Source organism: Labeo rohita, chromosome 22, assembly GCF_022985175.1.
Source record: "Labeo rohita strain BAU-BD-2019 chromosome 22, IGBB_LRoh.1.0, whole genome shotgun sequence".
NCBI classification, from domain to species: Eukaryota; Metazoa; Chordata; class Actinopteri; order Cypriniformes; family Cyprinidae; genus Labeo; species Labeo rohita.
In genome coordinates, this window is record NC_066890.1 from 15976472 (window position 1) to 15993049 (window position 16578).

The 16578-nt window shown below is 32.6% G+C and overlaps 1 protein-coding gene across 4 annotated transcripts in view; it reads left to right on the top strand.

Annotated features, from left to right (window-relative positions):
* LOC127153357 (E3 ubiquitin-protein ligase RNF123) overlaps positions 1-16578 on the top strand; it is a 149753-nt gene that overhangs the window by 24051 nt on the left and 109124 nt on the right. For all 4 annotated transcript variants that reach the window (XM_051094397.1, XM_051094398.1, XM_051094400.1 and 1 more), the window contains exons 22-24: positions 9212-9312; positions 10967-11159; positions 14213-14358. In XM_051094397.1, coding sequence (XP_050950354.1) covers positions 9212-9312; positions 10967-11159; positions 14213-14358 — 440 coding nt within the window. The remainder of the gene's footprint in view (positions 1-9211; positions 9313-10966; positions 11160-14212; positions 14359-16578) is intronic.

Genomic DNA, 16578 nt, shown 5'->3' on the forward strand with positions numbered 1-16578 from the left:
CCTCATCCGGACCCGCGGGGTCCGGCAACTCGTCCTGCGGCGCTGGTTCCCTCTTCACCCCTTCCTGGGCCCACGAGGACACCAGCGTGCATGCACGGGGAAGAGACCGGTCTCCTGAGGAGAGGCGCGCTCGGCATTTTAACAGCGGCGGTGATGAGGCTTCATTCACATCAGGTGTGCCTCATCACACGCCGCCAGACCTGGATGTTTCGGCGCCCCTCCTCCTCCCACACGCCCACTCCCGTCGGGAGCCTGGTGAAGGGCGGCGATTACCGACGGGGTGCAGCTGACAATAAGGGGGGGAGGCAGTCGACTCGTCACAATACTCATTTTCACGAGACCGGCCTCTCGAAGTACATTATATGCTAATGAAAACAATACCTTAAAAATGAAAAAAAGCAGGTTGTTGCGATCACATAATTTTAAACTGCTAAACCCCTGGAAAGTCCAAGGATCCAGTAAGCGAATACATTCAAGCAGTAAGTTCAAAACAGCACTAAAGCAGAGAATAGTGACTTGTCACAGATCAAAAACATCTTGTTGATTTATAAGCTTTAGGTGGAGCATAAGGAAAGTCCTCTGGCAAAACAGCAGTCTCGCACGCGAAATTAACATTTTGCAAGTTCCATTGTGAACTCACTAAAGTAAAATACTAAAATATAAAAATGCATCAGTGCTGATGAGAAATATTTAATCAAAATGAACCCATGTACATTATACTGTAGTGCATGTTTTCATGTCATTACTAAGTGATAAATTTGTTGACTAGATGTTGCATTAGTGGAGAAAGGACACTTTCTGCCCGTTTGGTGATCAAATAAAATCTTGTAGACCGCCGCTTCAGTCGAACGCGACGCGCCCAGTGTGTGTGATACTGGATATCTGCGAGTTATTCTAGACACGGCACTGCACTTTTGCCCGTTGTGTGACTAACATATTTTTATATTTTGATTAGATCACCACAAATGTTCTAGAATAGAAGCAGTTAAATTGTGAAACCACACAATATCCATATGTATGCAATTTCAATACGGTGGCCTTTGTGTAGATATTTAAAGATGGCCGTCTTTAGCTTGATTGTTGATGTAATTGTAACACTTTACAATATGAGTCCATTTGTAACATTAAGATTGATAAAAGCTAGAAGCATAGAAGTATTGTTCCTTGTTAGAGTGTGTTAATTTCAGCATTTACTGATATATTGTAAAAATTTTAGTTGCTTTTGTTAACATTAATGAAGAATGAACTAACTGTAATGATCAATATATAATTAATATTAATATTTTTATTCATTTACAAAGTATGGTTCAGTATGCTACTTTTTTTTTTTTTTAATAGTAGAGCACTATTTATTTTCCATTCAGTATCCATTTTAAAACTATCGGTCGATTAATCGGTATCGGCCAGTGCGGTCCAAGCTAGTTATCGGTGTCGGTAAAATCCAGTATCGGTCGACCTCTAATTATTTGCTGTTATCACAGCCCACAGCACAGCAGATAGACGGAATTGCAGTTTGGTCCTGCAATTGGCAGCTGCACCACTGTGTGACGTCACATAAAAACCATGAATAAACTATAAACCTAAGTTCCAAGGCAGGACATAAGCGAACGTGGTGATAAACACGTAAGCGCTTTGGAGAGCGCAAAACAAAACACCAGTCACAAATTAGAAGTACAAAATGAGGATTTGTAATGAAAAATTTCGGAGGATTTTGATATAAGCCAAGAGAAGACAAAACTTGGTTCTCGCAAGACTAGAATATTCTCAGCGGCGCTTACGCTACTCCTACATCCTACGTCATCCGCTGCAACGCCACTATCTTGTGAACGCACATACGACAGTTAGCAGAAGCTAGAGATTACAGTTTATAAAGTTTTAAATATGAATATTTCTCTTAAACACATCGATTCACTTCCAAAGGCCTTAATGAACCCCCAGAGCTGTGTGGAGTACTTTTTATGATGGATGGATGCACTTTATTGGTCTTCAAAATCTCAACAGCCATTCACTGCCACTATAAAGCTTGCAAGAGCCAGGACATTTTTTTTAAATATAACTCTGATTATATTCGTCTGAAAGAATAAAGTCATATACACCTAGAATGGCTTGAGAGTGAGCAAATCATAGGGTAATTTTCATTTTTGGGTGAACTGTCTCTTTAATTTAAATGAACCATCCAAACAAACCAATGAATCAGGCTTTGTTCGATTTGTTGTCACACTTCGTATAGATGTAAAGCTGTATCTGCAATGCAATATGACAAAAATCAGTAACATAGTGATCTCTCATGCCACACTACTGCTTTTTTGGATTTTGTGTCCTATAAATAGCTATAACTGTCGAAAAAACTATGTAGTTAATGTGAAATTAGTCATTTATGTGCAACTGGCATTACTCAACTGAAAAAAAAAAAAAAAAGAAAGAAAAGTTTAATGTCAGACAAGTTTCCCGGACACTCCCCCGTTTGCCATTGGTCGGCCTAAACTCACGCCATTGGTTGAGTCAGTGTTGCTGTGCAGAGCTGGTCGAAATTTTCAAACAAACAGAGCAATGTTTACTTCAAAACTTTTTGTTTAAAAAACATGAGAACATGAGAAACTTGAAATGGCTTTGCTGCTTGTACGTGTTGAAAGCACAATATGAGTCATATTTGCTTCATTTCATTATTCAGTTTCCCCATATTATAGGCTAGTTATCAATAAAATGTCAAAATAGTAAAAGAAATCTGCTGTCTGACCTTTAACATACTATTCTGGATATATTATGATTTGAGGCACTCGTAATCTGGTGTGCTACAGAACGGATGCTACGTAAATTATGAATCAGACTGTTATTCACCCATTGTGATTAATATAAAAGGCGTCTTCGACAATTGTGTTTGTATACGCTTGTTTTCATTAACACAGAGTGGCGAGGCACGTCTTGTCATGTGTCACAACTCTGCTGTGCCAAAGTTTGAATTTCATTAATTCTCACTCCGTCTCTCCGTTTCTTTTGTCTGCTTAAACACACATCTTCCTCCGGCGTTCCCGTTCTCTGGCCTCGTTTGATTAAAAGCTGGTAATTACATTGTTCCAGTTCCTGCTTGGTTTCCCCGCTGATTCTGCAAGAACGTCTCCTTCTCCCTCAGGCGCCTGATTGAACTCTTTTGGGGCTTTGAGGAAACAATCAAAGCCATCCAAGAGTAAAACAAAATGGAAAAGATGAGTAAAGAATGGGACACTCTCGTTTTATCCGCATTTTTTTATTTTGCTATGACAGTCAGCAGCTGTCGGTTTTGATCAGTTTGTTTTGAATTTGTATACAAAAACTGAACCTTGTCATCTGGACTTCATCTTGACAATATTGGTTTGCATTGAGCAGCTGCTGAGGGCTTTTCCTCCTTGACATACATTACATAATCTGTCTTATTTTGTTATTATTTCTTGTTGATTTTGGCTACCAAACCTTGCTGGGTTTTTCCTACTCAATATGAAGCAGCCAAATTCACCATCTGCTCCTCATCTTATTCAGCAGAGTATTTTTTATTAGTATTTTTTTTTTAAATAATGTTTCATTATGTATTGCTTTGCAATATTGTGTTACTCCCTGAGAAAGTAACTATTTACATAGTTACTTTTTATGGAAAGTAATGCGTTACTTTACTTTTGTGTTACTTTTTCTCATCTAGCCTGGGCTTGTTTGTTTTTATTATTAAAAAGTTCTAGTTTTGGCAATGTAAAAGCACTTTTTTTGCATGTTTAAACATCACACACAAGGCATTGATTTCTCTCAGCATGCAAACAGGAGAGCTGTCAGTCAATATTATTTGTAAAAGTAACTCAGATATTTTCTTGTAACTTGAAGTAATAAGTTACTTTACCAGTTACTTGAAAAAAGTAATCTGATTACTTCAAGCAATCACATTACTTGTAGTACGTTACCCCTAACACTGAAAAATGAGTCCTAAAACCCAGAAACGAGTTGGAACTTCTAGTGCACTTGTGACTTTTATTTGATTAGCAAGGTAGTTGCTAACATTTGTCTAAATGAGACTACAGATGCTGTCTGGGACATTAAACATCATCACACTGAACACATAAACTCATCTAGTCATGTACTTTTCCTTATTTCATGCTCTTGAAAACTGTTTTAGCTCCAACTTAACCTAAAATAAGGACTGAAAGAGTTATCAGAAACTTGATGGTGAAGTCATGTGAACATGGTGCAGTTTGTTTATAAACTACGGTACGTTTATCTAGATTGTATTTATTTAAATTCATAAACATTGTGATCATTTGTGAAAATTATCTTGTTGAACACAGTGCTTATTTTTTTGCAATACTGCAAAAGCCAAAGGAAAAATCTGTATTTTCCTAAATACGTAATCCTTGTGTTATTTTATTTTGTATTTGTAGAGTTAGATCTTAACGGATTACTTTTTGGAGAGTAAAATGCGCAAACCCAAAGTATCCTTTTTTTTTTTTTTTTTTTTTTTTTTTTGTACGTGTATGCTAGTCAGTGCATAGTCAAACATGTTTTTCTCCAAACGTTAAAAACGATAAAATGTCCTTGTACCTCTATTAAACTAAGTTGCTGCTCTGTCATACTGTCTCACACAAGCACTTGTTATTGCAGCCGTCTGTTGTTGTTGCCATCTCCGCTATTTTGTTGTTATTTTGTCTCTTTAGTTTCATTTAGTTTCTCTTTAGTGTCAGTGCTGCCACCTTGTGGAAAAACTAATTAGTGCAAATCAAATTTAGTGCGCAGGTGTGATCTGTGCGTACAAAGTATGCAAGTTTACAGAAAACGGGTGGTGTACGCACTGTACACACACGCATAACCCAAAGCATTCTTTGGGATTTAAGGTACATTTACACCAGGGCTGGGTAAAAAAGTAACAATATTGATTCTTAAATCCCAAGAATCGATTAGTCTAACCTGTTTTCAGTTAACGAATGAAACATTGTATTGCATGACATCTAGTAAATCGTAATAAGCTTGTGCTTCATTACTTTTGATATGAAACAAAGTCTCAGATTTCAAATTCTGTCCATTTTATTGCAGTATTCAAACAATAAATGTTATTTTGATGCTGTTTAATGTTAATAGAAGCAGCAGTGTGCGTGCACTGATCATCTCCTCTGCTTTATTACCAGTTACAGCACAAAATAGACATGAATGAATGTCTGAAGGTATATTAAAAGAAAGAGTGCAACTTACTAAAATGCTGTCTCATTTAATCGCTCAATTAGTGTTTCAGCCGCAGAAGTCAGTTGTAAAAAATATTTAATGTAATGACACTTTTACCTCGGAAAAACATATTCGGGGAACATGAACTCATTACTCAGCTAGAAAATGGACTCTAGAGAGGGACATTTTGCTAAATATATTCACCATATATCATATTCGTTATATTTTTACCTGTTGTTCAGTACTAATTTATGTTCCAAATCCAGCCATCATTCAAATGTTTATATTTCCAAAAACTTGTGAATTTATTATTATAAGAAACTTCACCGAGTGTAATTGAAGCGTTTGTATACAAATCAGTTAATTTTAACTTTTAATATAGTAATTGAGTTCCAATTGTCATGTATACAGCATTAGTTAAGAGATTTTTAGGGCTCTACACTCACTTTTATATTTAGGAGCACAGTCAAAAATTTCAGGAGCACCTTCAAATCAATCAAAATATCTGGTCAAAAATTAGCCTTCCCATTAAGTGATATTTGACTCCTTAAAGTTATTTACAGGGGAAGTATGTTTTTTTTTACGGATGAAATGGAGCAAAATCAGGCAATACTGTTTTTTCGTAGTCGCACGTAGTAGCTTGAAATGGTCTAATCGAATCGAATCGGAATCAAATAAAATTGCAAGCTTGTGAATCAAAATGGAATTGAATCGTGAAATTGGTGTCAAAACCCAGCCGTGCTTTACACAATAGTGATGTACTAAAAACGGAAATGTTTTTCCTTTGCTTTTTTGAAAAGTTTCACAAGTAGACAACAATGTTGTCAAAATGATCCCTGTTCACATGGATCTGCGAAAATGACCAAAAACACTGTATTATTCATGCCAGGCCAGTAGATGGCAATGCTACTCTGTAAAGAAACACTACTTGCCTTGACACTTGACATCACTATTTTATTTTTTTTTTTTATACATATTTACGTTTTTTTGTAGGGCACGGAGATGATAATAGTATCTTTTTTCAAATACTTGCACTTTGAAATGTGATTTTAAAAGTTTTGCGCTATGGGTGTCCCGAGTTCGAATCCCGACTTTCCCGATCCCGCCCTCTATCTCTCTCCCACTTCGCTTCCAGTCAGTTCTGATCTGTCCTATCCTAATAAAGGCAAAAATGACAAAAAAATAAATCAAGTTTTCACAGCCCCAAAATGCTGTTGTCGTGTAAAAGAATGCCAAAACGCATATAACGTTTTCCGTTTTGAGTTGAAACAGTGTTGTGTAAACACTGAAAGACTATTATAGTTACTTGTAAGTGGATTAAAAGTAGCAGCAACCCAGAGCACCTTTACTTTTACCTTTGACATTTACTTTAATCAATATCATCATCTCTCAACTGTATAATGATTGCGCTTATTGATTGCCTAGTATTGATTTAGGTCAAGTTTAAAAGTAATCTCTGTCAGTTTTATAATGATGACCATAATAATAAAAAAAATCCCATTAGCCAATTTGACATTTCTCCAGCAGGTTTTTATTGAACTACACTAAAGTTTCAACTTTTAACCTCGGTTTTCACTAACCAGCATCAATCTGAGGTAAAACCGTTGTGCTCTTTCTCTGACTTCATCTAATGGCTTCATCAAGGTCATTATGTGGCAAACCCTGATATTTTTACCCGTAGCACGCAAGTGGCTGTCGTAGTCGGACCCGTGCCAGTTTATTTCCTTCACCGGCTGATTTTGGCACGCTTGCCGGGTTGCTTACAGAGAATCGTGACTAACTGCTCAAGTGACTCTTATTTACGTCGTCTGTGACTGGCAAGTGTACTTTCTGTTCCCAGTTTTGCCAGTGCAATATTTGTCAGATTTATAGACGTGACACTTTTGATGTTTACGGAGTTTGAGATTGATCAACGTCAGCTGACAGACGGCCAGAGGTCAGTCCCACAGGTGTAATGAAGACGCTATATCAGTCTGACACCAGATTAATGAAACCATAACTCTCAGGTCATCCACTCTGTCAGATTCATCATCTACTTGGTCTTAAATTATGGTTTCGTTCAAGATGTCGTACAATAAATTATTAGATTTACTTATCAGATTGTTTAGTGATCTCGATAATTGCGTACTCATGTTCACTGTATTTGCTGTAGCTCAGTTTGCCCTATGCTAAGGAAATTATATGTATAAAGGTGTAAAATAAATTATGAAGTATTATATTAAATGTAATTATCATACATATTACATAGCATTACCCGTATAACAGTGTATTAAAATAGCATTAATATACATATAAATAAGTAAAATAAATGATATATTGCATACAAAAATAACAAAATATATTATTTATTTAAATTTTAAACAGTGAAATACTATAAAATACATTTTAAAATTACATTAAATGCAATTATATTTAATAATAAAGCTAAAATGATTCCAATGTAAAATAAATATAAAATGTATTACTTTATTATTTTTAATATATTACTTTATTATAAAATACATTATATTACTATTTATTTATTTAAGTAAAATATGCTCAGAGTGGTGAATAATAATAATAATAATAATAATAATAATAATAATAATAAAGTGTATTATTTTATGTATGTATGTATTATTATTATTATTATTATTATTATTATTATTATTATTATTATTATTATTATCATTATTAGAATTATTTAGAATTATTTTTATTATAGAAATCTAACCTAAGAGATCATTTTATATATATATCTATATATCTATATCTATATCTATCTATATCTATCTATCTATATATATATATATATATATATATATATATATTTCATTTATTTGGTAAAATCAGTTAAAGTGGTGAGTATTCAATAAATAATAAATGATAAAATAAATTACAAATTGTTTTTAATTTAATAATAATAATAATAATAATAATAAAATATATAAAATATATAAAATAATGCTCAATTTTTTAAAAGTGGTGAACATTCAATAAATAATAAATGATAAAATAAATTACAAATTGTTTTTAATTTAATAATAATAATAATAATAATAATAATAATAATAATAATAATAAAATATATAAAATAATGCTCCATTTTTTTAAAAGTGGTGAACATTCAATAAATGATAAATTATATAATAAATGATAAATTAAAAAAAGTAAATATTATAATTACACTTACATTTGTGTCATAATGAATTGATTTGTTTTGTCATAGACACTTTATTTATTTATTTATTTATTTATAAGTTATATAAGTTATTTATAATTTATTAAAACTTAATTATTAATAATAAGAAAAGAAAAGAAAAGAAAAGAAATAATAGGGTAAAAATACCACCAGTATTCTCTGTTGGATACATTAGTTTACTGTTATAAATCCTCCTTTTACAAATCCTCCTTTTGGTGCAGTTTTTCCCCAAAATTGTGTTTAAAGCTACCCAAACACACAGATCCTCTTTAGACTTGTTAGGCAGGCAAGGCGAAGGGTCACTTCAGAACTTGACTTGCACCTTACAATGAAACTGGATCATTGTGTAAATACTGTACGACACCTCTCTCCTCCACTCACTGAACTCTCAAGGCTGAGATTTACCCTTTTCTCTCTCATTCCGTTCTTCCAGTGAATTACTCCCAGACTGCTTTTACCGCCCCATTTTTCTCACATTTACGCTTCTATTGGACAGCAGGCCTTGGGTAGCCTTGAAAATGTAGACCTTTGCAGTGAAGTGGAGCCCATATCTCTCCTAAAGCAGTTGTTATAAGCCCTCTGACGACTTGAAGCCAAGATTTTTTTATATTGCTCAGCTGTTCAGAAGAAGACAAATGTGCATTAATAAATTATAGACTGAAGTGTTCATAAAACTTGTGAGCTTGTCGTCCTCTGAGATGACTTATGGAGTGTTGAAATCTGAGCCACATTCACTTCCGAAAGGGGTTTGATTTATAAAACAAATCCAACTTCTGCTCTTTCTAGTGGCTAAATGACTTACTGTGGTGTTGTTTTGCATATTAAACTTGATAGTTTGACTGTATTATTATGTTTTAGATGACCTGGCTGCAAAAGCCAACATCATCATAGACCCGGCGGAGATCCAGGCCACATCCATGGATGATTTGGATGAAGATGAGGAAACTGGAGCTGCACAGGTACATCAGTGGCTGCCAAGAATCATTTTGACAACATATTTGAACATCTAAAGTCATTTTTCTTTATATGTAACTTTGGGAAGACGACTATAAAAGCATGATAAAGGGATATTCTGTGTTTAACACTAGTTTATGTAAATCAAAACATTTGTGATTTAACAATTATTACAAATAAGTAAGTAAAGAAGTAAAAGTAAGTAAATAATGAAGTAAATGTTAAAATTTATATTATTACTTTAAATGTTGCATTTTTTTTTTTTACTATTATGCATGTATATGTAATGTTATACAATGCTACATTTTTGTAAAATAATGGTGAGCATTCAATAAATTATGTATAACAATTAAATATAAATTATTTAAATATTTTATAAAATAAATTCTAAATTATTATTCAATCTAGTTAATTTTAAATGTAATTCATTGTAATTCATTTTTTACCCATAGATTTTATATTTATATTGTACTGTAAATGTGTGTACAGTTTTACTTTAATGCTGTAACAACAGTTTTGCATATAAAGTTGCAAAGTGAATTAAGAATTATTATTTTAAATTTAATTATCATTTATATTACATAGCATTACTAAAATGACATTAATTTTAAAATAGCATTATATTAAAATTACGTTATTTTAAATATATAAATAATTTAAATTATATATTAAATACAAAATGAATAATTTATTTTTAAATGACAAATAAATATAAAATACAATTCAAATGTAAACTATAAAATATAATTTAATTTAAAATAAAATGTAATACTATAAAATACAGTTATAATTTATATTATTTAAGTTACATTTATTTGATTCCATGTAATCTAAAATAAATTGTGGTTCCTTAGTAAAGTGCTCAAAGTGGTAAAAATTCAATAAATTATTTTTTTTAAAGTAACATATTTTAAAAGTAAATTATTTTAAATGCTTTTATTATTATATTATTATATTTATTATTATTATTTAGAATTAAATTAATTTTATTATAGACATTTAATAAGATACTTTATAATATAATATTGGAATCTAATCTAATATAATCTAATCTAATATAATATACTATTTTAAATATTAATTAAAATATTACGGTGTATTTTTTTGCACAATGGTTCAGATTGGTGAACATTTAATAAATGATAAATTCTAAAATAAATGACATGATAAATAGTTTTAACTGTAAATTATTATAATTCATCACTCTTACTCTTAAATTTGTCCTAATGAATAATATATATATATATATATATATATATATATTTATTTATTTATTTTTTTTTATTCCTCTGTGGTGAACATTCAGTAAATTTTATATTTATAAATTAATATATACTGAAACAATTTTCTAGCTTAAGTAAGACACAGACTGTAGCCAAATAATTCTTCTTAAGTGCTTTTACAAAATTACAGGCTTCACATTTCTTTCAGTTTCTCCAAAAACTGTCTCCATTTACTTCAATTATATGGCCCTATTTAGTTCCATTACAAGTGACCTTGATTTTGACTTTAGCCGAATCTCATTGGGGACGTCTGGTTTAGAGCGCTTTGTTTAGTGGAGTTGATCTAGTTTTCAAGTTGAGGACGTTATCCTGAATGTCATGCAGCTGTGAATGTAGACGCTGAAGATGAATGCTGTTGTGTGTTTGGGAATGGCAGAGACCGTCTGGCGCTGTGGCCATGGGTGGCGCTTTGGCCCGTCCCAGCTGGTTGAGTTCCCCGACGCTGGGCAGAGCCAACCGCTTCCTGAGCACTGCTGCAGTCAGCCTCATGACCCCTCGACGACCCCTCGCCCCGCCGGAGAAGGTCAAAGTCCGGACACTTGCTGTGGAGCAGAGAACCGAGGAAGACAGTGAGTCCAGCATCTAACTTATTTTTGCTCTTATTTTTACACAACAACAACACCACTACTACTACTACTACTACTACTACTACTGATATTAACAACACTACATAAAATATATTTCTTTTAATGATTTAAAAATAGTTATAATTTTCTATATACCTTAAACGCAAAACTCAAAAAGGCCAACATAGGGAAATTAGGTACTCTTTGACTCAGCATGCCATTCTGAATCTAATGAGAACAATTTCACTAGTCAGAAATTGGTCAGAAATTATAAGCAGAATTTTTTTAAATATCTTTTGACCAGTAGGTAGTGCTGTGCCAAAACTGCTCGTGTGTCCTCAGGTCGTAGTTATTACAACAACAGTTCAGAATCTGCTAAAGTGTTGCCGATATATAGCCTCATGTCCATTTTAGCACAAACTTTGTCAAATTCGTTAACATTCTTTACGAAAACGCTTTGGTATATCAAAAGATTTTTGGTCATTTTTTTGCCAGAATGCTCTGAAGATGATCTGAGCCAAATTTGGTAAAAATTGGACAAAGGACGAGTTCAAAAAAGTAGCTTCTTTTCAGAAAATTGAAAATTGAGAAAAACCTTGACCAGTAGAAAATAATTTTTTGGTATGCGTTCAGCATGAGCCAAGGAATTAGAGGGAAAAAAAAAATTGCTTTTAGAGCTTAGGGCTAAAAAGTAATTAGCAGAAATATGAGTACAAATTTAGCCTATTGGTGGCGCTAGAGAGTTTGAATTAGAGACTCCAAATTTGCTGTGGTTAATGATGAGACAGTTCTCTATCAGTGTGCAAGATTTCAGAACTTTCCCCCAAGTGTTTTCATAAAAAAAGATTTATAACAATATATTAAAGTGTTTGAAAATGCATAATTTTACCACAAGATTCAAAATGGTTCACGCTCAAAATGGTTGACATAGGACAATTTAGTATCGTTTGATTCGATATGCTGCTCCAAATCTAATGAGATCGCTCTTATGATTTTTGGTCAAACTGTTCAGTAATTATACACAAATTATACACAATTATTAATTATACACAAAATTTCTTTTGACCAGTAGGTGACGCTGTGCTGAAACTACTCATGTGCCCTCAGGGCACAAACCTTACCAAGTTTGGTCAGAATCAGTTAAAGCTTTGCAGATATTATGTCCATTTTTGCACAAACTTTATCAAATTCTTTAACGCACTGTATGAAAACGTATAGTAAAACGTTTCTGGTAATTTTTTGCCAGAATGCTCTGAAGATGATCTGAGACAAATTTGGTAAAAATTGGACAAACCGTCTAGGATGAGTCCAAAAAAAGTAGATTTTTTTTTGGAAAATTCAAAATTGAGAAAAATCTTGACTGGTAGAAATTTAAATTTCGTTATGCATTCGACTCGTTATGAGCCAAGAATTTTGCTTTTAGACCTTACGGTTCAAAACTTATTAGCAGAAATCTGAGTGCAAATGTAGCCTGTTCGTGGCGCTAGAGAGTTTGAGACTGCAAATTTGCTGTGATTAGCGGTGAGACTGTCCTCTATCCGTGTGCTAAATTTCAAAACTTTCCCGCAAGCATTTCTATAAAATTCATAAGATTAATTACAATACGTTAAGCATTTTACTACAAAATTCAAAGTCAAATTTGGTGAAAATTGGTCAAACGGTTTAAATTTTGTTATGCATTCAACTCGGTATGAGGAATCAGAGGAAAAAAAGGAATTTTGCTTTTAGACCTTATGGTTCAAAAGTGATTTTTTTTTTTTTTTTTTTCTTCAAATAAAAGCAGAAATGCAAGTGCAAATTTGGCCTGTCGGGGGCATTAGAAAGTTTGAGTTAGAGACTCCAAATTTACTGTGGTTAATGATGAGACTGTCCTCTATTCATGTGCCAAATTTCATAACTTTCCCACAGGTGTTTCTATAAAATTATTAAGATTTATAACAATATGTTAAAGCGTTTGAAAAATTCAGAGTGGTTCTCTCTAAAAATGTCTGACATAGGAGAATTTGGTAGCGTTTGATTTCAATATGCTGCTGCAAATCTGATGAGATCACTCTTTTGATTTTTGGTGAAATTGTTTAGAAATGATACACAAAAATGTCAAATTCTTATATCTTCTGACCAGTAGGTGGCGCTATGCCGAAACTACTTACGTGGCGTCAGGTCATGCTTGATATTACACATGCCAAGTTTGGGCCAAATCTGCTAAAGCACTGCGAAGATGTTTATTTTTGTGCAAATTTTATACAATTCATTAACATGCTTTACGAAAACGGTTTGGTATATCAAAAAGCTTTTGGTAACTTTTTGCCAGCATGGTCTAAAGATGGTGAAAATCGGACAAACCATTTAGGACAAGTTTTACTTCTTAGTTTATTTATTCTTAATTTATTTGAATTGAAATTGAGATATTAAGACTTTTACACAATGTCTGCTTAAAAAACGTTATTTTCTTATGCCACTGGCAAATAGCCTTTTACTTGTTTTAAGCATAATTCTAACTAAATTGTCCGGATTTTGTGCTGTAAATGATGTATAAAATGCAAATCACATGAAAAAAAAAATAGCTTCAGGATATATTCTATGCAAAAAGTTGTTTTACTTTTTATGTTAATTTATTAAGATTTACTTTCAAATAAATATATTCAATTACATTTGCTTCCTCTTGTTTTAATCATAAATCTAATACATTTTCATGAGGTTTATGCTTAAACTGTTTGCCAGTGAATTAAGAAAAAATGATGTAATTCCAGAAATGGTCAGAGAATATAAATGCAGATCTCCAGTAATATATCTTATTATCCTAAGCAACTGTATGTAGTTTTAATGATGTTTTGATATTTTTTTACAGGACAACATGACTTAAATACCGATTCAAAAAGCAATTTGGCAGTGCATGTCAGTCTCAATCCACAGCTTCACAGAAAATTAAATGGAAACCAATTAGCTTAGCAATGAGTGTCTCAAAAAAGGAAAAAATGAATCTATTGCTGAACTCAAGGGGAACATGAGTTTTTAACCTCTTTTCTTTCTCCCCATCTCCCCTCTGCCGTCTCCAGTCGAGGGAAGCCATGGTAACGATGGGCTGTTGCTGGGGCGACCGTTAGAAGAGCCTGACCAGCCAATCACAGAGAAGTCCCTGCTGGAGATTCTGGATGGGGTTGTGATGATGTACAATCTGAGCGTTCATCAGCAGCTTGGCAAGGTACGGCTCTCAGAGACCTGCTCGCTGTGGCCCTGTGGGAACGGGTGGAAGAGACACAGGGCCTGAAGTCCGAGCTTCTTTGTTACTGACATCTGACGATGCTTGTCTTAACAGTTTTGCCTTGATGTCATTCCAACGGGTTTGTGAGGTCACACATCAGTCGCATCTGAATTTGAAAGCATGTATGTGAGGTTTCATGATACAGTACACGTTGAGATTTAACATATCTATTGTAATTGGGCGAATTTACATTTATATTTCACCTTATAATAAAAAAAAATATTTTTTTTAATGCAAAATATAAGATTATTACATTGTTTTACAATAAAATCCATCTCATATTATAGTTGGCTTAATTCTAGATTTGGAGAGGAGTTAGTATTGGACCTACAGCATTATTATTATTATTATTATTATAGTTTATTAATATCATGTCAAGAAGCAGATTTAAAGCATAATTAATCAGTGTATATTAGTTATCAGACAAATATTTTACAACAACCAGTTTTTCAAAGCAAATAATAAAAAAAAAAAAATCAGATAGAAGATAACAATTTTTAGATTAAAAATATATATATATCCAAAACATCTGTCTAAAATGTATATTTAATATCAGGAATATAACACATAAATTGTGTTTTGACCAAAAACAACAACAAAATAAACAACCACACAATAAAACAAAACAAAACAATAAAATTAAGTAAAATGAATTAAAATAAAACAAAATAAAATAAAATAAATTTTACAAGATAAAATGTTTTTAGATTGGAAAAAAAAATCTGTCTATCTAGAATTTCTATTTAATGTTGGGTATATAACATAAATTGTGATTACTATATATACATTATATAAAATAAAATTTAAGTTAACTTTTAATAATAAAGTTTCCACTTATTTTGTACATTTTTATATGCAAAATATAAGATTACAAAAAATGTCAAGCATTTGGTTAAAGTGTTATTCTCTGAGCAATTATGACTAAGCAATTTTTCATTATTATTATTTTTTTACAGTATTATTCATATTGCAGTACACACTGTTTTAATGTTATATTGTACTTTCTTAGATGTACATTTAATATATAAATATAGCATATTTTTTCACCTATAAATAGCATAATATTACATCTGTAAATTGTTTTACAACAATAAGTAAACAAATAAATAAACATAAACCAACAAAGAAAGAAATGAAAATGTAAAAATGTAGGCATCTTAGGTTAACTTGTAATAATAATGTTTAATTTTGTACATTTATGTATGCTTTTTTTTTTTTTTTTTTTTTTTTTTTTTTTTAATATGTAGGGGTGTGTGTTTTTTTTTATTTTTTATGCAGAATGTACAACTACAAAATTTTCAAACATTTTGAAGTATTATTTTCTGGACAGTTAAGACCAATATAGATAGATAGAAATAGCTTTCATTATCTTGTGCTAAATGTAAGTTCTTTTTCCCCTTTTGATTTAAAAGTTAAATGAATCCTGGATATTTCTTTGTAATTGACAAAAAAAAGTTTGGCCCTCATTCTTCATTTTGCTCTTCAGTTCCGTCAAATTCACTTGCGTGTATTTTGCTGAAAAACTCCTGTTTGATTTAGAGAGGGTCTCGTGTGCCAGCTCATCCCGACCGTCCCATTCCACGTCTCCGAGCGTGCTGATAAACGCTTTTTGTTGACGTGTTGTTGCTTTCAACAGTGAGTCACTGCTGGGTAATACATGGACTCTGTCCTGCCAGCAGCGGTTTTAATGTTTCACTCGCTCAACAGCGAGGAGAAAAGAGTCAAACAGAAAAACTGCGCCTCACTTGATGGTCGTGAAGTCTATATAATTCATGCTCTTCGTAAAGTGCTTCGCTCGGCGGAGTTCTGTAGCACATCAACCTTTGTCTCCCTGTGTGTGTCCTTACGCTTGAAGAAAAGGCGTTTCAATCACGGAGAGTGATTGCCCTCTGTAGTAAAGACATTCTCGCTGTTTCTCTGCCTCTCAGTGCTGAATTTTTATGCATATCTACCTTTTGTTTTTTGCTTTCGGGTGCAGTCTAGTTCACCCGAAAATGAAAGTCCTGTCATCATTTCCTATTGTTCTGATTTTGGCTGGTCTGGAAGAACAACTTTCTCCATTGATGGCCATTCAAAAGTAGCTGTGCATTGGAGTGTTATTACAGCGGGAAAGATTTCCTATGAAAAATGACTAAAATATTGTCTCTTTTTTTTTACGTA